Below are 24061 nucleotides of genomic sequence, written 5' to 3'. Positions count from 1 at the left end.
AAGAAGCCAACATTTTAGAAGTGAGCAGCCGCGCTTGTAACAAAAAAACAAAAAACGAAAGTCATCGCAAAAACACAAGCAGTTTACCAAGGGAGCTTTTAAATGCCCCCAGAGAAGAAACACAGCCCGATATGTTTTTCCCCTACCCTCTCTCGTTGAAGCCTGAAAGCTGAGTGGGCCGGAGAGTTTGCCAGCTATCGGCAGTTTTTTAGATACCTCAAGAAAATCCACACAGAGGAGGTGGCATGAGAAAGGTTTTATTTACAAGAAGCCAACATTTTAGAAGTGAGCGGCCGCGCTCGTCGAAAAAACAAAAAACCCGAAAGTCATCGCGATCACGATCCCTTGGAAAGCGAAAGTGATCACGATGATGCGCTAAAACACGCAAAGGATGCGTGCGCGCTTGATCAAAGAAGAAGCATGCCAGCTGGGGGTAGGGGAAAGCATTCACGATCGCTTGATCAAAGAAGCCGCGTCAGCTGTGCACGTCGCGCACCCTCTTGTGCGCGTTCTAGCAAACTGGTCGCCGGCAAAGTAGCACTTCTCAAAGCAGCTACTAAATGTCTCTCCGAGCAGCGTATGCGCGCTGACTCAGCGAGACTTAAAAAGGAACGCCATGAAAGCGGGAGTGGAGAGGAAAGATACAGGAAAAAAGAGAAAACCCTCCCTCTCGTGAAATACCAAACAAGGATCTGAACAACCAAAGGCAACTGGTGTCCCAGGTGAAGAGAACTGAAAGAACAGCAAACACAACAGCTACCCAAAGGGTGCGATGACGAATATGTATAAAAGCACCTCGCAGGAGGCAACAGCAGTGGTCGTAACACAAGTAGGTTGGTAGAACACCGAAAGGGTAAAAACACATACAAGAACACCAAACTGCTGAAGATAAACAGCATTCGAAGCATGATAAAGCAGAGGAGGGCTTACACAAGAAAGCAGAGCCCAGGGACAATTCGAAATAAGACGCCAAAAAGATGCCGATACCACAAGGGCATTTGTGAGGTGGAGACGTGGAACTCAGGCCCAAACGAAGAAGAACACGATCATGATTAGGAAAAATCCATGTGTCCCACAGAGTAGAACAGGACAAAGAGAAGGTCCACTCGAAGAGGGCCAAAGACCGGAATGAAAGTTAACCAGGCCAAAGAGCGTGCGTGCCTATGGCACCTGTGTCACATGTGGTACCAGTGTCATATGGACCTAAGGGACAGAGAAAAGATGATGTTGAAGTCCCTATAAGGGATACTAAGTGCATAGATAGCTTAGAAATGCTTCCAAGGCATTTAAAATAAGGTCTCCAAAAAATTGGAAAAAAGGCTTGCGTGCATCCGCACAACAGAAACAGAACACCCGCCAGTGAGTAAGTACTTGGGTAGGAAAAAAAAAAAGTAGAAAAAGAAGCTGTAGGAGCAGACTTCTATGACTGCAAAGCAAGATATGTCCCAGATTGCTGTAAACAAAACCTGTCACAAACAGTATATAGGAGAAGAATAGTACCTGTAGAAGCAGGAACACCACACTGGGTATAACCCTGGAAGGGAGAAAAGTACTTCACCCCTGAAGGCCGATAAGAGTTAAATCAAGGGGAAACAAATTGTCCCCGACAACCTCGTGCAACAACAGAGTTTAGACTCCGTACCACTATGACTATCTATGAACTGGCATAAAGCTGAGTCGGGATGCGCACCAAAAAGAGAGACGCCATCAAAGGACGTCAATTAAAGAATTTTGCACACCCTCCAAAAACTTGGATGTACGTTTTAGGAGGGGCTGTCTCAGTATATAGTGACCACCTATAGTGAGGCACTGTGCACTCAGTCCAGGCAACCCTTAGTGATAGTGTTTATTTCCTTGAAAACCAAAGTTTTCGAGGGGTAGCTGTGGAGAGCAGCTAAGACTTATCCAGGAGGGTTTAAAGTAGTTGCATCGACCACTATATCAGTCAGTAAGCTTTTCACACAAGAGAGAACCACATCAGATGAGCGAAAAATACATTATATTTATTACTACACATTAACTTGGTATATCTCCTACACAGAGCTATCAATTACACAGAAAGAATATTACAAAAGAGGTAAGTAGCATAGAAAAACACATAGGGCCTAACCGGGGGGGGGGCCAAGCCATATACTAAAATAGTGGGATGCGAGGTGAGTACCAAAACGCAGTGGCGGATTCTCAGCTAAGGCGGAGGAGCTTTGCCCCACTGCCTTGCAGCAGAGAAATAAAGGATAAATAAAATGATAATAACTTGGTGTTAATATCATTTTATTTTCTCCTGCTGCGGCGTCTTTGCGGGGTTGGAGCTGCTCTGCTCACAGAGCAGGAGGAGGAGAGGTGGGCACACTAAGTGCACATGACTGTTTGGCCTGCCGTCTTGGGCCGGCCAAACAGTCATGCACACTTTGTATGTTCTCCACCCAGGCTGCCTTACAGCCTGGGTGGAGAACATGCCCTTGGCGCCCATTCTCTGGCCGAACCACAGTGCTCAGATCAATCACAACGCTGCAAAGCCTGGGTGCTTTCTGTTCCAGTCCAAGTCTGACACAGCAAAGAGACGGAGGAGAGACGCGGAGATAAGTTAAGTTTAAAGAAAAAAATTAATAACTCCTTACTCTGCCCCCGCCAACCCCGATCTGTGTGGCCGCCACTGCCAGGACGGGGCTAGTACTCAAGGTTGGAGGACCCCAGGGGAAGGAAGGAACCACCCAAGGCCAGACGTCAAGAACCCAAAGGTGCGCGGGATATTTTAGTGTGATAGTTCTCCTGGCAGGATTAAAAAAGCAAAAAATTGCACAAATGGCTGGGGCTACTGTATGGGCTTAATGTGTCCAAGTAGCTGTGAATTTATCGGTGTGGTGTAATCAGGTCAGGAGAATTATCATATTAAAATAGCTACTTTGAAATCTCCTAGACACTTTACATCACTCCTCCACACATTACCATCCCACACTTTTAGGACACTCTCACACCTACAACCTTCATCATATGGCATACACGACAAAAGACCTCTGCTAAAGCGACCCTTCCTGGGGCCTGTGAGGTATTGCAGAGCAGACCCGATAAAGAGCAATGCCCAATGACGAAGCATGACACCTCTAGGGGTGTATGAGGGCAACAAGGATTTCTGTTTCTTTCTCCCTGTTTACAGATTTGTCCCCCCACTTTTCTGTTCCCTTTTGCAGCTTTACAGAAGAAAAACATCAACAGTCCTGCAAGATTTTCACATAATTCACTTTGCGAAATCACACTTTGCATAAAAAGAAAAAGTTAAACACAGTCCTCCATGTTAAAATAATTAGCAGCACTTTCTGACTAGACTGACATTTGACCTCTGTCTTTTGCATTTAATGCTCATTCACCTTCGGAACTCTGGCATGGTTGTTTTGAAGTGCTGCAGAACCCCCCACACCACTACTTCCAGTGCTTTAGTTTCAGTTTATATTTTACGTTTTACTTCTTCTTGCATTCCCAAGAGTGGTAGCTATTTCCAGCATGTTGTATTTCTGCATGTTTTTTCATGTAGCATTTTGATTGTGTATAGTGCATACTTTCAACTGATTCCCCTCCAAGTGTTTAAAAAGGGCCACGATTGAGACCTCTGGAGTTGAGGCTGAAGGCAGTGTGAGTTTCTCACAGTGGATGTGAGGGGGTCAAAAAGGTGTTCAGAATACATGGTCATTCAATCTTTGACCTCTCTACAGAGCAATGGTCACGTGTTCCAGTTGCAATGGTCATTCAATGAAAATGTGAGTAAAAATGTACACAGGTCTCAAAATGTTGACAAGGTAAAACTTTAAAGAAAATATGGTGCTTATAGGTGAGTGGATGCGCTGCATGTTTGGGGTGGTGAAGAAGAACGAGGAAGTGCGTTCAGGAGAAAGTGAAAAGAGGGTGCTGAAGCAGAAAGAGATGAGATATAAGATATGCACATATATGAGACATGGAGAGAAAAAGGGGCATACATGTCTTAACAAAGAGTGAACATAAAGGGAGTGATTGGGACACTCTAAAGAGCACTTCACCTTCACAGGTCTAAGTAATGTTGAATTCACATTAGCACAATTTCAGAATGTAAACATTTTCAATCATTGTTGTTAGTCATTTACCTTACTAAAATATCCATTGACAAAGTCAATAGTCCTGATTGGTTTAAAGTGTATGTCAGTCGATAGGGAGCCAAAATACGGGTTGGGTGGGACACTATAGCACTCTGTGGTATGGTGGAGGAACGTTGGGAATAGAATATAGAATGGGAATGAGCTTTGGGGTTCAAAGTTGGTGGTAGGAGGGGTTGAGATGGAGTTAAGCTGAACGCCGTGCCGCCCCGAATGCTGGATTTGAATTACAAAAATGAAACATTACCAACCTTACCTGGTGAAGCGTAACTTTCTTAACAATGGCGACAAGCGATGGTTGGAGCGACACCGGCCCCGTCCATGGAATTTTCGTCCTGTTGTGGAGTGTGCCGGGATGTGATGGCGGTCTACGAGTGAAGTGGAGGGTAAATTTGATGTGGCTGCAGCGCTGCCTGTGAAGCGGAGTAGTGAAGGTCCAACGTCAGTAACTTTGAGACGGCCGTATACTTTTGGAGCAGTGAAGGTATCGCTGGTGTAATGCTCTTTGTGCGCGGAACCGTGGAGGGATGGCGACATCTAGTAAGGAGTGATTTGACCTGGTACTGTGTTGTGCAGGTATCCAGAGGAAAAAGGGGGTTTGCGCGCACAATGGTAATGCCGCTACCCTGTTGGTAAGCTGCGCGTACCCCGATTATGCCGATGAGCTGCGCGTGTCCGTGCGCACACAAGTTATTGGCAGGATCCTGTTAATGAGCTGCGTGTGTCCCAATCCTGTTGGTGAGCTGCGCGTGTCCCGATACTGTCGATGAGCTGTGCATGTCCGTGTTCTGAGGGCTCGAGGCCAAGTTGCGTGCGTCCGTAAGAGTTTGTTCCTCCGAGGATCCTACGGCTCACTGATCTCATGTCGCCGGTGCAGTCAGGTGGTCACGCTGATACTCACAGCTAAAACGCTGCTGGTTCCTATTGATTCCTCGAATTCCACCATTCTTCCATCTCGCAGGTTCACCAGCATTATTTTGTTTTTGTTGACTGGAAGTTCAAGAATTTGTACGTTGGTACGCACAGCAGTTATTGTGCCACAGTTGGTATTCTGTGCATGTTCACGCTGATGCGCACAGCTGTTACTTTGCCTCATAAATTGGTACTTGTTTGTTTATATTGCCAGCGGGTTAAGATTCCTATGCTGATACACACAACTTATTCAAGAGATATTTCTAAAGAGTGGTTCTATGTATAGGTGTGTTGGGCAGATTGGATTTATATTTATAATACTATTCTTGACGGATTTTTTTGTGGTTTCATTAACTGATAAAGTAATAGCTATATAATTGAGTGTTTAGAGAGTTCGTGTTTTTACATTTCTTTAATTTCATCAAATTCTTGCAGTGACTCTTAAAATGGCTAGTATTCAGCCACCTCCGTTTTTCGTAGCTGAACCAGGCGAGCCTCCTATACCATGGGATTTATGGTTACATTTGTTAGTAGCATATGTGGAAGTTCTTGAAGAGGATGAATATACTGAAGAAAGGCATTTATCGCTGCTTAAGCACAGATTAGGTGCAATAGGGCTAAGGGAGTTTAAGATTTACCGCTAGAGAATGCTTGGAATATAGGAGTGTATGAGTATGGTATCAAACAAATGCAAGAAAGGTTTGGCAGGAAGACAAATGGAGTAATGGAACAGTTCAAGTTTTATTCTAGGGTGCAGAAGGAAGAGGAGACCATTGATCAGTTTGTGTCTGCTCTTAGGGGGTAAGCTGTAACTTGTAATTTTGAGCACATGTCTTATCACCAGGTACTTAGGGGCCAGATTCTCATGAAGTCTAAATCTAAAAAAATACAAGAGAAGTTGTGGGCTTCAGAAAAAATATTGAGGGCAGCTGTGGACATTGCTAGGAACATTGAGGTGTCGGAGAAGTGTATTAAAACCAAGAAGTGAGCGTGGCAGCAGTAATCAAGTCAGTGCAGTAAGCACAGGGAAAAGAAGCTAGAGAAACAAAAAACTGGTGAGTAAAAAACTGTTGAAGTTAAATCTAATGAAGCTGGATGAGCAGGTATCAAGACTTTAGCGTGTTTTCGTTGTGGCTCAAGTAGTCATTTAGCAAATTATAAAATGCGTCCTCCATTAAACAAAATTTGCAGTACTTGTAAGAAGAAGAGGAATTTCAGTAGGGTGTGTAAGAATATGAGAAGAAAAGTAAATCACATTGTGGAGGATGTTTTTTGAGGAAGAAGGGAGTTTACAAGGTGTGATATAAAGTGTACAGGATGAGCAAGTGGGTGAGGGGAGGATTACCACAAGGTTACCCACATGTGTAATTTGCATTGATGGAGTGCAAGTGAAAACCATGGTTGGTTTGTGTGCATGGTATACTATCATGGGTAAGAGTTTATTAAAAACCTATGGCCTGGTAGAGTGTTGTGTGATCCAGTTGCCAATCCTGGGAGCTATTCAGGACATAAGTTACCTATGCAGGCGTTCATGTGGGCTGACATTGACTTTGGCTCTTAGAAAATGTCATGGGAAGGTGTATGTGGCTGATAAGGGTGCTATGATTCTTGGGTGGGCACACGTTATTGAACTTGGGATGAAAATAGATCCAAATGTTGAACCAGCAGTGTACGTAGTGCAGGAGGAGGAAAAGGTTTGCGCGAAGAAGTGCGAATAAGTGTGGCCGAATATGGGAACATGGAGATTGTGTTTCCCGATGCTATACCTATTAGACAGAATTAAGGAATGTGCCAGTGAATTTCCAAGGAAAGGTGAAAGGTATTTTGCAGGATTTATTTGATATGGGGATAATTGAGCCGGTGGAAAGTTCTGATTGGGTGTCACCAGTTGTAATTTCCCTCAAGGCTAATGAGGATTTGCGCCTAAGCGTGGACTTGAGGTGTTAAAATGAAGTAATATGGATTTATACTTACCCTTTGCCGAACTTGCAAGAGTCGACGTCATCAAGAGGAAATGCTGCTTGGTTTTCGAAAATGTGATTAGCTAGTGCTTATCATCAAACGAACTAGAAGAAGAATCCAACCACTGCACAACCTTTATTACACCTGAGGGGTTGAACCAGTACCGCAGGATGCCTTTCGGGCTAGCAAGTGCATCAGCGGTTTTCCAGAAGGGAAATGTCCAAAATTCTCAATAGAATACAGGGAGCTAAAGTGTGCCAGGATTTTAATTTTTGGTGAAAACAAGTGTTACCACGATGAAGTGTTACTTAAGGTTCAGAGAAGATGATTTATCTGTGAAAAAGTGTGAGTTTGGTAAGCAACAGGTGGAGTTCTTTGGCCATGTAATTTCAAAGTATGGAATTCGACCAAAAGTAATTCATGTGGAAACTTTTGTGGATGCACCGGAGCCCAAGAACAAGGAGCAGTTGAAGTCATTTTCAGGTCTCACTGAATTTTTTTTGAGATTTGTGGAAAACTATGCATATAGAGTGGAACCTTTACAAATTACTGATAAGAAATACAAAATGTGTCTGGTCTGGGGAGCAAATTGAGTGTTTTGATGCGATCAAAAAGGAGATCTGTGCCGCCAGGTTTGAAGTCGTTTGAAAGGGAGGCTGATTGCATGCGATCTGTAAATGCAAGATGATATGGTATTGAAGCTGTTTTTTCACAGAGACGTAAAAGCGCTTCATGGATTTTTGCTTATGCTGCTCGCACACTATCACAATCTGAACTGAACTATTCTTTCATAGAAGTACAAGTTACTTACCTTCGGTAACGATGTATCTTGTAGAGACGATTCTAGCCGCAGATTCCTTAACGTAGAATTATCCCCAGGCATGAGACTGGATCCGGAAAATTTTCTTTGCCACAGCATCTCTGCGCGCCGGGGGGTGGTACCAAGTGACTCAGCCCTGATGTCGTCCCGCGGACATGCCGTCAGCAAGGTCACATAAGCCCTATCCCGCCGTTCTGTGGTTCTGTGACCATTGGGGGGATTTTGAGAGGTGACATAATTGTACCTCCAGTGGGTGTATGGAATTGCATTGTAAGCATTGGTCACAAGGGACATGGTAGTATGCTAAGTACTAAAAAAAGAATTAAGGAGAACTTTTGGTGGCCTGGGGTGGATGGCATGGTGGACAAATGTGTTAGGAATTGTAAATCATGCAGTTTAAGTGACAAAGTGGTTAAAACCTCAAATATACCTAGGACAACAGTAGCATTACCCGAGGGCCCATGGTAGAAACTGGCTGTTGATTTTATTGGTCCGTATTCTACTTTGTCGGCTAAGGATAAGTACGCTATCGTTCTGGTGGACTATTAATCAAAATATGGCCAAAAGTGAGAATGGTGATGAATGTGACAACAGATGTTGTGATTGAGTTCCTGGAGGATGTATTTTTGCGAGGAGGTGTACCGAAGCTATTGATGTTGGATAATAGGGTGCAGTTGACCTCCACTAAAATGCAAAGATTCTTGGCTGAGTCTAGATTCAAACATGTGAGGGCGGTGTTATATCACCCAGAAAGCAGTGGACAGGTTGAACAGTTTAATAGGGTGATAAAGGAGGCTATCCAGTTGGCTCTTGTGGCTGGTTTACCATGGAGAATGGCTTTACAGGATATAGATTATTATATTATAGGGTTACACCCAGTCAGGGACGGGGGAGATGCCTTTCGAATTGTTGAGAGGAAGGAAACCGTCCACGAAGTTGGTACCTTGGTGGTTACTGAGAAGGAATGGGGGGATGAAGAGTGAGGTTTGTGATCGGAGTATCAGGTTGAGGGTGGAGAAGCCACAAGACCGTACCATTTCCAATAATAAGTGGCCAGATCTTAAGGTGGGTTAATTAGTATGCATGAAATATCCCAAATTCATTGCGAAAGGTGCTGCATGTTGGTCGGGTGAGGAGAGTAATGGGTAGTGTGGTGGAGTTGGAGGATGGTAAACAGTGCAATTTATGTCAAGTGAGTTTGTGCAATGATAAAAATGGTGGTGTCATGTTGTGGAAGGTGGTGAATAGAGAATTGGGTGAAGGAAATGGTTATTTGTTAGGAAAGTAGTGTGTGGAGTAAGTGGTGGTTCTGGGGAGTAGCGAGGGTGCAACAAAAGGTAATGAGTGGAAGCGATGGGGTGGTTACGAGCCATCCTGGTGTTTGTCAGGGGTCGAGGGTGAGGAAACTCCCTGTTCAGTTGGGTTAATCACTCCCTGTGGGTAAAGTGATAGGTGACATTCTGTTGTATTATAGTGTTCATGATAAGTTGTACATAGTTCATGTTGTTGTTTAATGTGGGGAAGATGTGTGGTACGGTGGAGGAATGTTGGGAGTAGAATATAGAATGGGAATGAGCTTGGTGGTTTGAAGTTGGCGGTTGGAGGGGTTGAGAAGGAGTAAAGCTATCCGCTCTGCTCCTTCTAATGCTGGACTTCAAATTACAAAAATAAACATTACCGACATTACCTGGTGAAGCGTAATTCTTAACACATTCACTATGGAAATCGAAAGAATTTTTGTTTAAGCCACACCCTTAATTACATAGGTCACATCTCTTTTATAGACTACAGAATCAGTAAGTAAGTAAGATTTTGTAAAGGTTTTAATTAACTTATACAATAAAAATTACTTACTTACTTACTTACAGAATAAGTATTTTGCTGCACCTGTTTCCTTATATTTCACCTCTTTCCAATAAGGTTTGCCATTCACCTTTCAACAGGTTTTCCTGGCAATGTGTGAACTTGGAAAGTGACCTCATGACAGAGTTTTCCTACATAACTCGTACATTCAATTTGTGTGGAAACTCAAATTTCACCAAAATTGGGATTACAACAGAGCTCATGAAGAGCCCACTGTCTCCTGGTTTGAAAGATGTCTCTCGAGACAGGAGTTTTTTTCTTTAACAACACTACTAACAAGCATTGGCAAAGCCACCTTGTTTAGGTTTAATGTGCTAATGTATGAAGCATTACTGTGAGCAAGCCCACAGATAGGAGGGAGCCAGCAGGAATGGACAAACAGGACTTTAGTTGTAAAGAAATCATTCAAGCAATTGGTGTGTGAGTGGAAGAACACATCCAAAGAGCCAGCAGCATTAGGTGGGAGATGAATCTCTACGGAGTTGAACCAAGACATGATTGACAGAATCTCACACCAATGGCTGAACCAAGCAGGTCAACGGAAGCCAATGGTTGAAAAGGGTGGACCAGAAGTCAACTCGATATATGTTGTAAAGAATGGGTCTGTTTGGCAGTTGCACTAGAAAAACCCAGACCTAATAAAAAAGCATTGCATATATTGAGGTCCTTTGTGAAAAATGTTGCAGCGTCATTAACAATTTACATAAAAAGTTTTAAAACTACATACATGGCAGACTGAAATGTCTTCATTGTTGAAAACAATGGTTTATATTTTACTAATTTGAGCAATTACTGAACTTCAGAAATAAGAGACTACAAACAGCTTTCCACTTTTCCACAGTATAATAAAAACTTCTTTATGATAGCACCTACTTTTTAATGGAAGTCTCATCCAACATCATGAGCGATTTAAAACGAATCCCACTTAGTTCCTCAGCCTGACGTAAGGCTTGCAGCACCAAGAGTGTGGCAATCAGGCGCAGCACATTTTCTTTTCCTTTTGGGCCTAGACAAATAATTATTGCATTAGTCAGGAAACACAGTTTTCTTTATAAATAGATACTTATTAAGATGCCATACAGCCATACGTATTCCTTTCCTATTTAAAACATAACATAACTATGAAAAACATAGAAGCTCATTCTAAATTAAGGTACAGTGGGAGCCAAAACCGTACATCTGGATCAAGGATTGGCCACCACTAACCTTCAGGACAGGTTCTGAAGACAAGGGGTACAAGAAATGTCTGGAGAAGAAGAATTTTTGAGAAGGCTTAAGATGGAAGCAGTGTTTAATGGGTCCCCCATTTCTAAAGGGCTTACACGTCCCTGCATCTTGGGGCATTTTGAAAGGCAGCATCCTCTCAACTGGCCATAAAGGCTGATCAAGAGGGTCCCAGGAATTTTGCCTGTTGTGCTACCCTTGTGAGTACAACTCCCCCTTTACAAAAAACAATAATAAGTGCGGTGCACAGCAATTCGTTTTTTTGGATTATTTGTGGGAGGTGTGATTTGGATTCTTTTGAGTGCGGGTGCTCCTGCTGGTGGCGTAACCGTCCGTTTGCGCCAATACTATAAAATCAACAACGTGGGCACACAGCTTGTGTGCACATCCCAGCAATGGGCCCTCCCTTTGGTTCGTCTTACAAGACAGACTCCTCTGTATTTGTCAACCAATTTATTTTTGTTTCATTCGAATTTCAATGAATATTGATTCAGTTCATCACATTCATTTCAAGTTACATGTGATTCAAATCTTTTCAACAATTATGCACTGTTGACAATGGTGCTCCTGCTCCAATGCATTTCGAGCTGTAGTTGCCCTTTCTCAAGGAGCTGTGATTTGCCGATCAGCTTTGGGGTTCACAAAAGCGAAGTGTTTCAAAACGGGTGCATAAAAGCCTCCATAGTGTTCCTCTCACTTCGGCTAGCGGTGCTGGCGAGTGTGTGTAAACCGTGCTCGTATGTATAGCCATAGAGAAAGGACTAGACAAATACAGAGGAGTCTGTCTTGTAAGACGAACCAAAGGGAGGGCCCATTGCTGGGATGTGCACACAAGCTTTGTGCCCACGTTGTTGATTTTACAACTCCCCCTTTCCCATGCTTGTCATAAGAATCTCCATCCTTCGAAGGCTGCCTCACAGTCCATCAACGCCCTCTGTCAGTGTAGTGCATAGCACTCTATTCAACCATAGCTTCAGCTGGCGGATATGTGCAAAGAGCAGTGCTTCATCGGTCAGGCTGCCAATGACATCCTTTGAGCCCTCCTTCTAACATACTCAGCAGAAGCATGAGAAGGCGGAAAGTCACCACCACAACAGAGCATTTTGAATCTCAGTTTGAGCCCATCAACTGCTGCATGCAAGCTCCACTCACTACACTTCATGTGTTTAAAGAGAGAGGAATGGTAGGGCAGGAAGAGTCAGGGACAGGCTGGCCTTCACTTCACCCTGAAATTAAGCCACATAAACCAACAGGTGCCCACAAAACTGGTTGCTGCCCTATTGGAGTCATGGTCATTGGTGCTTTGAGCCCAGAGTGTAAGTTAAAATACAAACTGTCTGGCTCGTTTTTAAACAAAAGACAAAGACTTGTTCCAGAGGGAAACCAGACTTTTTTTTTCTCTAAGACTAAGAAAAAAATCTCCGGGTCATAGATACACAGCTCCTTCTTCTCACAATGCTTCGCTGCCTATATGGAGCATTGGGAAAGCAAGAAGTGTGCCTGTGTCCGAGCAAAGACCCAAACACTGTTTACATCTTTCCTTAGCCTAAGAAGTAAACCATAGATATAGCTGGAAAGTTTTCATACAGCTTATGTAAGACATGCCCTTGACTATTGCACAACATTTTGATCAACACTATAAATCGAGTAAAACAAGCAGTGAAACTCATACATTTGGAATAATACCTCAAAGTACCTGGTTTCGTGCAGTGAGAATCTCTACAAAAATAGTCTTAACCCGCTACAACATCCCCAAAGTGCTTATCAAAGTTCACTAACCAATTATGGCTTTATAACTTGATGACACTGGAAGCAACTTTGGCTGATTTTAAAGCCACTCACATTTATTTACAATGCATTCAATAGATGTTTCTTTGCAGCTTTGTAAATTAGGTAGTTAACTTCATGTATGAATATTATAAGTTAAGGCACCAGCATGTTTCAGCTCCTCCAGCCACTGGCAACGATTGCCTGCCTTCCATGTTTACACAGTCTTGAACTGCCGTTTGTTGTGTATAGCGCTCCTTACCTAACCAGATGTGATAATACTACATCAATACCAAAGCAAAAATACAAACAAGCATATATTCCGTGGAGTGAATATTATTTTACAGCTCTGTGTTACCTCCTCCGATTAGTCAGCCCAGCCCACATCCGTCAACTAATGCGCCTGTAATCCTACAGGCTTAAGACTGTACATCACAAGGACAAAACTTTCACTGTGCTAAGACTTCCAGTTCACAGATCATTTTTTCCACAGTGACTGTTCAATTAATGGGTTGTACTGAACTAGAACAGGACTGCAAGTCCCAGCCTACACTGCGCCTAGGACTGAAGAATTGTGGATGGAGTCTGTCATGTGACAATCCTACTTCTAGGGGTGTAGATAGCAATACTGCAGCGGGTGCAATGACAGTGGGTCCCTGGTCTGTGGGAGGTCATCTTCACCCCGACCATGATGTTTTTACTTCCTAAAACAGGAGTTACAGGGTCTGTTTTTCATGATTGCATTAGGGCCCAAAGCATCCTTGGAACGTCAAAACATTGAGAAAAGGCTTAAACGGAAACGTCTCAGGTTAGAGGGTGGCGGGGCGTAATCCACCCCCTGCACCACGGGGCAGAGGACAAACATCCAGGGACCCCCATTCAGTCCAAGGCCAAAGAATTTATATATATATCTGACACTAGGACTTTCTATTCAGAAGCCCATTGGTGGGCAAGTATTTTAAATAAAGTGTTTCTGGCAGAGGAAAACATTGAGTACATTGCCTATGATTAAGGGTAATCCCGAAATGCGTCAAGTTTACTGCTTGGTCGAAGTACAGACGGCGCCCTAGGAGGATTACGACCCCCCAAGTGCACCTTCGCTTGCTGAGCAATTGTTTGATGATGATATATATATATATATATATATATATAAATTGTATTAGTGGCACTTCAATTTCCATCAACATTTCCAGAATACATAGATTACACCGGAGCAGGTGTAACTATGCACTAGCATTTGGATGTGCAGGTGAATGCAAATTACACTAGCACCAAACTTCATGTATAAACATCGAATGTCTAACCAGAGTAAGAAGCGCAAACTGTGCAAATATCAGTGACTCATCCTGTGATGTCTGCTTCAGAAACAAAAAATAAGCTTGTCCTTTCATCATTAAAATATGGAACAGAGTTCAAATACGTGCATTGAGTGTACTACAACCGCGTCCGGCTTTGGAAGATGGGAGTAGTGCCCTCCCCCATGTGTGTGCGTTGTGACAGGGAGGAGGGGACTGTGAGAAGTTGGCCTGGTATATGATGTTCACTATTCTAGTGAGCACCTTGCACCAGTCCAAACAACCCTTATGGTGATGGTTGTAAGGTCAACCTTATAGACCAGCTATCCTAGTGGTAGCATGGACAAAGCAGTCTTAGGCTAAACTCAAGAGGGCATGTGAAGACAGCTGTTTTACCATTTACAATCCCTTTAATACCAAATGAAAGGACACCACACAGGTTATATATATATAACATATATATGTATTTATTACTAAATTAATCCTCTGAACTCTTTATGAGGTCAGAGGCACAAGCACATAACAAGATACTTAATTATCATACAATAAGTTGCACAAAATACAGTAATGCCCTAGGGGCATTTCAAACCATATACTAAAGTAGTGGTATAAGAACCACGTCACGAACAAAGGATAGGCCTAGGGCCTGGAGAATCGCTGGGGCTACGCTGTACTACCAAAGGATAGGGAGCAGGAGGCCCACGGGATGCGTGTGCAGTGTCTTTACACACACACGAGTTACCATAGAGTTAGAATGGGAACGAAAGAATTGGAAACTAGTTCTTTTAGGCCACTTCCGGATAGACTAGGAGAAAGCGACTGAAAACTAGGACACTAGGATAGTTAATACCCACAGGAGCACCGTAGTACTCGCGTTACCTCACCCACAGGAAGCGGGTGCATAGGTGTCAAAGTGTGACCGGTTTCGTCGCTGAATCCTATGGAGCCGTGAAGAAAGATGCTGCAGGCGACCAGGAGGGAAGTGTTCGGTTGGATCCAAGGGCGGATCGAGGATTGAATATGCTACTTACCAGTATGAATCTGTTCTTGGCATGTAGGGCTGCTGACATTCATATCTATAGCATAGATCGCCGCCTAGTGTTGGGTCCGGATGATTGCACATTGTTGTCCTGGAAGAGTCTTCGAAGTATCACGAGATAGGTGGCTCCTCCCCTGGACTACAGTGCGCATGGGCATCGACTCCATCCCCAGATTGTTTATAGCCATTGTGGCGAAGATGGAGTGTAACAGTGTGAGCGATGACCATGCTAAGAGTAAGTGTAAATTTTGCAGCCGCTACAGGCGCCGGGGAGGAGGGCGGGCGATATGAATGTCAGCAGCCCTACATGCCAAGAACAGATGCATACTGGTAAGTAGCATATTCAGTTCGAGGCATGTGGGCTGCTGAATTCATATCTATAGCATAGAATATACAGCAGTCCCTCCATTAGCGGCGGCGCCTGTGCCAGCTGCAGACGTTTGAAAAAGTGTTTTTAGAACAGCCTGCCCTACAGCTGCTTGGAGTGCACATCTACACAGTAGTGTTTAGTAAATGTGTGTGTGTGGCTGCTCTACATATATCTTCCAAAGAGATATTACCAAGGAAAGCCATGAAGGCCCCCAACTTGCGGGTGGAGTGGGCTCTGGGGGGGGACCGTTAAAGTGCGCTTAGCCTTGTGATAGCAAATCTGAATACACTTAATGATCCACCTGGCTATACCTGCTTTGGAAATGGGGTTGCCTTTGTGCTGGGCTGAAAAGGCAACAAAGAGTTGTTGTGTCTTCCTAAATTCTTTGGTCCTATCGATGTAGTACATCAAAGCTCGTTTGACATCAAGAGTGTGGAGCATTCTTTCGGCTACTGTCTCTGGGTTTTGAATGAACGCGGGCAGCTCAATGGTCTGATTGACATGGAACTGCGAAACCACTTTAGGAAGAAATTTAGGGTTAGTGCGCAGCACCACCCTGTTGGAGTGAATTTGAATGAATGGCTCTTGTACAGTGAGCGCCTGTAGCTCACTAACACGTCGTAGAGACGTAATGGCAATGAGAAAAGCCACTTTCCACGTTAAGAACTGAATCTCACATGAATGTAGAGGCTCAAAAGTTGGGCCCATCAACCTGGCGAGGACCACATTGAGGTTCCATACAGGAGCTGGCAGGGTCCTGGGAGGGATGACCCGCTTCAGTCCTTCTAGGAAGGCTTTAATGGCAGGCACTCTGAAAACGGAGAGATGCTGCCTGTTTTGGAGATAAGCCGCTATGGCGGATAAGTGTATCCGAATGGAAGCATATGCTAGATTGCATTTGTAAAGATGTAACAAATAACAGATGATGTTGGGAGTGGATGCATCTAGCGGGTTGATGTTGTGTTCAGTACAGTAAATGACAAACCGCTTCCATTTCGCTGCACAGCAAGCTCTGGTGGTGGGCTTTCTTGCCTCCCGTATGATATCCATGCATTCAGGAGGCAAGTTAAGGTAGCCAAACTCTAAGACTTCAGGAGCCAGATCGCCAGGTTGAGCTGTTGCGGATCTGGATGCTGAATGTCGCCACGGTTCTGCGTCAAAAGCCTGGGTGTGAGGTGCAGCCTTTGATGCGGTACCACAGAGAGTTCTAGAAACGTGGTGTACCATGGTTGGCGTGCCCACGTTGGAGCAACCAGGATGAGTGTCATCGAGTGTTGCTTTAGCTTTCGTACCACCAGCGGTATGAGAGGTGCTGAGGGAAAAGCGTACGCAAGTCTGTCTGACCAGTTCATCCATATCGCATTGCCCTGCGACTGTGGGTGAGGGAACCTGGCGGCAAAGCTTTGGCATTTTGCGTTTTACCTTGTGGCAAACAGGTCTATCTCTGGATGACCCCCACTGCTGGAAATACGGGCGGAGTACTGATGGATGTATCTCCCACTCGTGCATTTGGTGGCTGTACCTGCTGAGCAGATCTGCCATCTGATTGTCCTTGCCCGGGAGGTGTTCCGCCATGAGGAAGATGTTCCTCTGAATGGCCCACTTCCACATGCTCTGAGCCAGATGAGACAACTGCGGAGAGTGTGTACCTCCCTGCTTTTGAATGTAGTACATGGCCGTCATGTTGTCCGTCCGGATCAACACGACTTTGTTGCACAGATGTACTTTAAATGACTTCAATGCCATGAAGATTGCCATCAGTTCTAGGCAGTTGATGTGCATCTTCTTTTGCTGCGTTGTCCATAGTCCCTGCACTGTGTAGTGGAGTACATGAGCTCCCCATCCCTGGAGAGATGCGTCCGTCGTCAGGATAATCTGTGGCACAGGCTCCTGGAACGGTCGGCCCTTGCAAAGGTTGTGTGGATTCCACCAATGCAGAGAGTTGTATTCCCGACCGGTCAGCAACACTAGGTCGTTCAACTGTCCTTGAGCCTGAGTCCACTGATGAGCCAAGCATTCTTGGAGCGGACACATATGTAGCCTCGCGTGCGGGACTATGAAGATGCAGGAGGCCATCATGCATATCAACTGCATGAACACTCTTGCTGGAAGCGAGTGTTGCGGTCTGAACTTCTGGATTAGTGTCTGAATGCTGTCGATACTCACAGAATTTGGCTGAGCTGTGGCTACCAGAGTATCTATTGTGGCGCCCAGATACTGCCGCACATGGGCTGGCTGAAGGTGCGACTTCGGGTAATTCAGTGAGAATCCCAGATCGTGAAGGTGAATGGTGTGGGACATGTTGGCGGCGCACTGCTGGGCCGACTTTGCTTGGACAAGCCAGTCGTCCAGATAAGGGTAAACGTGAACGTTCTGCCTCCTGAGGTGCGCCGCCACTGTCGCCAGGCATTTTGTGAACACCCTGGGCGCCGTGGTCACCCCGAAAGGGAGGACCTTGAACTGATAATGCCGACCCTGAATGGTGAACCTGAGGTATTTTCTGTGTGATGGATGCAGTGGAATGTGGAAATATGCATCCTTGAGATCCAAGGTTGCGAGGAAGTCTCCCTGATTGAGCAACGGGAGAACCTGCTGCAGTGCGAGCATATGAAAGTGTTCTGATAGAATGTACTGATTTAGGGGTCTGAGGTCCAGTATGGGTCTGAGTGACCCGTCTTTCTTTGGGATTAAGAAGTACAGGGAGTACACTCCCGTGCCTTCTTCCTCCACCAAGTAACAAAAAAAGATGCCAGTACTGATGAAGACGTTTTGAAAAAACTAAATTTTCTACCATTAATTGTTATAAAACAAGAAATGGGGAGGACAACTTGTTTGTCTGATTTAATCAAGTATCTATTTATTCTTTTTTATGCATGTTTTTGAGGAATTATTCTTATTCACTTTCTAAATTTTTTTGATAGCAAAAATAACACAATTAAAATATCCACAAGTACAAATCCCAAGAAAAACTAATTTTCATTGTACCATCCAACTAAACACTTTTGCATGCTTTCATTCACACCCACTCAACACATTCATCCTACACAAAGAGAAATATTTACACAAATTCTGATTTTTCATATCTATATCACATTACTGAAATGTTGGCAGCAACCAAGGGCTTGCACACACAAGACTCCCCCGGACGGATTGAGACAGCGGTCCCAGCCACGCGCAGAGCGTGCATAAATACGAGGGACCAGCTCGCTAAAAAGACTTACGCTAAGATTGACTACATGCAGATTGACACAACCCAAAAGGGATAAAGAAAAAGAAAAAAAATACCGTCCAAAATTCAAAACCCAAAGACCCACACCTCGAAAAAATTTCTCCCACGACAGATTTACTCTGGTGTTGAACAAACCTTAATGGAGCTTTCTTTACGGTCCTGATGAGAACTCAAAAAACTGTTCCGAGTTCGAAACGCGTAGACCTTTTTCTTTTCAGCCATAAAAGTCTTGTAAATAGTAGTTGTTGAACTAACCACAAAATATTTAAGATTTCAGTCGGAATGTTTACTTTATGGCATTTCAGTAATGTGATATAGATATGAAAAATCGGAATTTGTGTAAATATTTCTCTTTGTGTAGGATGAATGTGTTGAGTGGGTGTGAATGAAAGCATGCAAAAGTGTTTAGTTGGATGGTACAATGAAAATGAGTTTTTCTTGGGATTTGTACTTGTGGATATTTTAATTGTGTTATTTTTGCTATCAAAAAAATGTAGAAAGTGAATAAGAATAATTCCTCAAAAACATGCATAAAAAAGAATAAATAGATACTTGATTAAATCAGACAAACAAGTTGTCCTCCCCATTTCTTGTTTTATATCAATTAATGGTAGAAAATTTAGTTTTTTCAAAAAGTCTTCTTCAGTACTGTTATGTTATGTTATGTTATTTTTTCTTTTGTATAGCGCAACGGCTACTCAAAAAGAGTGTCCCGGCGCTTTAGGTAAGGAGAACTACATCACCATAACATAACACAGTGAAATGAAGAAACAAGAAAAACACAGTTAAAAAAGGGAAACTGAGAGGCCTACTGGATGAACAACCAGGTTTTAAGACCTCTCCTAAAAGCAAGAAGACTAGTGGCTCCCCGGAGTGAGAGCGGAAGCGAATTCCACATCCGTGGTGCCAGCAAACCGAAGGAGCGGCCACCCAGGCGCGCTCTCTTCACTCGCGGAACAGCCGCCAGGAATAAAGATTCTGACCTCAACGAGCGAGCCGGATGGTAAAAGGCAAGTCTCTTTTGGAGGTACTTTGCTCCCACCGCATGGAGAGCCTTATAGGCCAGAGTCATTGCCTTAAAGGCAATCCGTTTGCGGATGGGTAGCCAGTGCAGCGTCAGCAATAGACCCGAAGCGCTGGCACGTCTATTAAGACCAAAGATGGCCCTGGCCGCCGCATTCTGCGCGACTTGCAGCCGCTGCAGCAAGTACTCTGGAAGGCCCAGGTAAAGAACGTTCGAATAATCTAACCTAGAGCCGATCAGAGCCTGCACGGTCAGCTTCCTGTGTTCCTCAGACAGCAGAGGTAAAAACCTCCGCAACATCTTTAGTAGGCCAAAACAGGTGCCAGTCACCCCGAGGATCTGGGCTTTCATCGTTAGCCCCTTGTCCATCTTAACCCCCAAGTTCTTAGCCATTAGGGAAGAACAAGACGGGGGGAACATATCGATGGGCCACCAGGCCTGCCAGATTGGCTCCGTGTCGCACCCAAAGAAGAGTACCTCGGACTTATCGGAATTGCACTTGAGGCTGTTCAGTTGGAACCATTTAAAAACAGCCCCAAGGCAATCCCGGATACTCTCCCCATCAAAGTCTCCACCTCTCTTGCAGGAGAAGAGGAGCTGGGTGTCGTCGGCATAGGATACGATCCGGGCCCCAAACGACTCCGCCAACGCCGCCAGAGGGGTCATGAAGATGTTAAAGAGGGTCGGGCTCAATATAGAGCCCTGAGGGACCCCAACTCCCAAAGGCGGCATCACGGCGGTGTCTGGAGAGGCCCAGACCGTTTGCCGGCGGCCAGCTAGAAAGGAAGAAAACCAGCTGAGCACCGTCCCTCGAAGGCCAATCTCATAGTGTCTTGCGAGAAGGCCATCATGAGGGACGGTGTCAAAAGCCACCGACAAGTCCACCAACACCAGCATGACTTTGCCCCAGTATCCAACACCCCTTTAATGGTTTCAGAAACCTCAAGGAGCGCGGTCTCGGTACTGAGATTTGAACGGAAGCCAGACTGGGAGGCATGCAGGATCTCGTGGGTCTCCAAAAAGTTGGAGAGCACCGTCTGAACGTGCTTCTCCAAAATTTTTGCGAGAGCCGGCAGCAAAGAAATAGGCCTGTAGTTGACTGGGGCCTTCGGATCGAGACCAGGCTTTTTAAGCAGCGGGATGACCATTGCCTGCTTCCAGGCCGGCGGAACCACTCCCTGGCTCAACGAGAGATTCAGAAGAGGGTTCGCCAATGGATTGATCACTTCCGCGATCTTTCCCAAAAATTTGGCCGGGCAAGGGTCTAATGGCGACCCAGATTTAAGATTGCCCATAAGCACTAAGGAGGCAGGGGCTGATAAAGATGGAAACACAGCCAACGTAGCGCCATGCGAGGCCAAAGGGACCATGTCAACCTCAGGTTTAAACGGCCCTACAGGTGCTCCAGATGGAAAGGAGTCCTGTATAAGTTTGATCTTGCTTGTAAAAAAACAAGCGAGATCCGCGGCCCAGGATTCTGAGGGCATCTCTTCAGATGTAATGGACCGAGGGGAGATGAATTCTCTCACTATAGTGAAGATCTCCTTACAGGAGTTGGAGGCCGCTTCTATCCTCCCTGCAAGGCAGGCTTTTTTCCCAAGGCGAATGTCCCGGTGATAGGCCTTAACCGCCACCTTGTAGGTCAGCCTGTCCACACTATCGTAGTGTGCACGCCAGGCCCTTTCGGCTACCTTACACTGCTGCCGCATAGCCCACAGTGCAGCGGTAAACCAAGGGGCCGAGACCCGTTTCGATGTTGAGCGGGGGGGCAGCACCGGGGCTAGATCATTAAGCCTATCGGAAAGCCATGCTTGCAGGGACTCCAGATCTCTCTCCAAATCGCCTGAAAGGAGACAGGGATGATCCAGGGCGGCCTGAGCCAACATCTCAGGAGTCACGCGATTGAACGCTCTAGACACTCGTCCCCGCTGCTGTGGCACAGAGATGGGCAACCTGGCAGTGCCTTTGATCGCAGATTTGGCAAGCCGGTGATCAGACCACAGCACCGGGAGAATCTCTTTCACCACAAGAGTGGATGTGGAGAAGACCTGGTCAAGAGTGTGCCCCTTAACATGAGTCGGCCCCTGCAGATAAGGGATAAGGCCCAGCGGAGACATAGCCTCAGATAGCTTAGTAGCTGCCGGGTCAGACGGATCGCCCATCCGAAAGTTGAAATCCCCAGCTACTATACAGTGTTCTGCTTTCAGGGCCAGTCCCAGCAGAACCGAATCTAGGTCTTCAAAAAACGTTCCAGGCGGGCCAGGAGGTCGATATACTAATAATCCCTTTACTGATTGGTGCGGAGCTAGAGTGATCGAAAAAGCGAGGGACTCGGAGCCGCGGATATCCCCCGCAGGCAAGATGGTACACACCGTGTCCTTCTTCACCACCAGTGCCACCCCTCCGCCCCTTCCCTTAGCTCTATCCTTCCTGAAGATGTTATAATCCGGCGGGATTGCCATAGCAACATCCGGATTAGAGGATTCTCCCCACCAAGTCTCAGTCAACATAAGACAAAGTGGCTTCTCTGTGTCGAGAAGCTCAAAGATGTCTTGCGCGTGACTGCACGCAGATCTGGTGTTTAACAGCATGCAGGAGTACTCAGCGCCAACGGTGTTACTATTGGGAGATGATGAAAGGGCACGATTGGGGCGCCAGCCACAACAAGGGCAGCGCGACTTACCTCTGTGGCGGCCAGGGAAAACAGGGCAACAGCGGCTCTCACGATAGTTGAGAGAGCACAGCTCCTCGGACGTGTATCGCAACATTGAAGAGCCAGATATACACATGCCCGGTACCAAAGCCCCACCCGCCAGCCCGAACGCCTCCGGGACGCTGACGGGCGCAGACGGGCAGGACTCTGGCTTGACTCAGGCGCGAGTCAGGTGCCACCGCTGCGCATCTCCGCTGCGCGAGGGTGAGTGAGCTTTAAGTACAGCCTCCTCGGTCTCCAAACGGAGCACTAGAGCGCTGTGTCAGGTGGCGCGCTGCAAAGGCAGCAGCCCCAATATGGCGGCCCGACTTCCCAAGCCAGATAATGCCGGTGCAAAGAACTCCGCTCTACAAGCGGTGGGGGGCCCAATTATGGTGCAAGTCTGTGGGCACAGCAGCAATGTTTAAAACAGAGGGTGAGAGATTAAAATTTAACAAAAAAAGCAAAACGCTAATTTTTTAAAAAATTGTAAAGCGCTGCGCGCCTACTGCAGCATGGAAGATAAGGCGCGATAGAAATTCAGGTATCTCCTTACCGAAGGTCGAGCAGCTCCCCAAGCTCGCCTTAAGTACAGCCTCCTCGGTCTCCAAACGGAGCACTAGAGCGCTGTGTCAGGTGGCGCGCTGCAAAGGCAGCAGCCCCAATATGGCGGCCCGACTTCCCAAGCCAGATAATGCCGGTGCAAAGAACTCCGCTCTACAAGCGGTGGGGGGCCCAATTATGGTGCAAGTCTGTGGGCACAGCAGCAATGTTTAAAACAGAGGGTGAGAGATTAAAATTTAACAAAAAAAGCAAAACGCGAATTTTTTTAAAAATTGTAAAGCGCTGCGCGCCTACTGCAGCATGGAAGATAAGGCGCGATAGAAATGCAGGTATCTCCTTACCGAAGGTCGAGCAGCTCCCCAAGCTCGCCTTAAGTACAGCCTCCTCGGTCTCCAAACGGAGCACTAGAGCGCTGTGTCAGGTGGCGCGCTGCAAAGGCAGCAGCCCCAATATGGCGGCCCGACTTCCCAAGCCAGATAATGCCGGTGCAAAGAACTCCGCTCTACAAGCGGTGGGGGGCCCAATTATGGTGCAAGTCTGTGGGCACAGCAGCAATGTTTAAAACAGAGGGTGAGAGATTAAAATTTAACAAAAAAAGCAAAACGCTAATTTTTTTTTAAATTGTAAAGCGCTGCGCGCCTACTGCAGCATGGAAGATAAGGCGCGATAGAAATTAGTACTGGCATCTTTTTTTGTTACTTAGTGTTCAAAGGCTTGGCCTTACTGTTGGGAGCCGAAACCCAGTAGTGTTGTTAATAAAAAATTCTTCCTCTACCGGCACAAGCTCGATTGCCCCTTTTTGCAGCATGACAAGTACCTCCTGCTGCAATAAGTGCAAGTGCTCTGTGGACATAGGACGGTGTTTCGGTGGCATGTTGGGTGGAGTGGATGTTAACTCCAGACAATAACCGAACTGGATAAGTTTCCTGACCCACCTGTCTGTGGTGATGGATTTCCAGACCGGCAGGAACTGCTGGAGTCTCCCCCCGACAGGTGTGGTATGGTCGGGGGCAGTGACAGGGCGTCACTGTTTGTTGGTGGCGGAGGAGCGGGAGTTGTTGTTTCCACGACATCTGCCCTTGGTGCTGTTGCCCCGATAGCCGCCTCTACTCTGCTTGGTGTAAGAGGACTGCGCCCCTCCTTTATTGTATTGCGTTTGCTGGGACATCTGGCCTCTGG

At 45.8% G+C, this 24061-nt stretch overlaps 1 protein-coding gene across 4 annotated transcripts in view; it reads right to left on the bottom strand.

Moving 5' to 3' along the window:
* Positions 1-24061, bottom strand: part of PARP4 (poly(ADP-ribose) polymerase family member 4) — a 2216130-nt gene that overhangs the window by 88205 nt on the left and 2103864 nt on the right. For all 4 annotated transcript variants that reach the window (XM_078657066.1, XM_078657067.1, XM_078657068.1 and 1 more), the window contains one exon: positions 10552-10684. In XM_078657066.1, coding sequence (XP_078513192.1) covers positions 10552-10684 — 133 coding nt within the window. The remainder of the gene's footprint in view (positions 1-10551; positions 10685-24061) is intronic.

Source organism: Lissotriton helveticus, chromosome 8 (assembly GCF_964261635.1).
Source record: "Lissotriton helveticus chromosome 8, aLisHel1.1, whole genome shotgun sequence".
In the NCBI taxonomy this organism is placed as follows: Eukaryota; Metazoa; Chordata; class Amphibia; order Caudata; family Salamandridae; genus Lissotriton; species Lissotriton helveticus.
The sequence above is the reverse complement of the archived record's forward strand: the minus strand, read 5'-3'. Positions and strand labels throughout refer to the sequence as shown.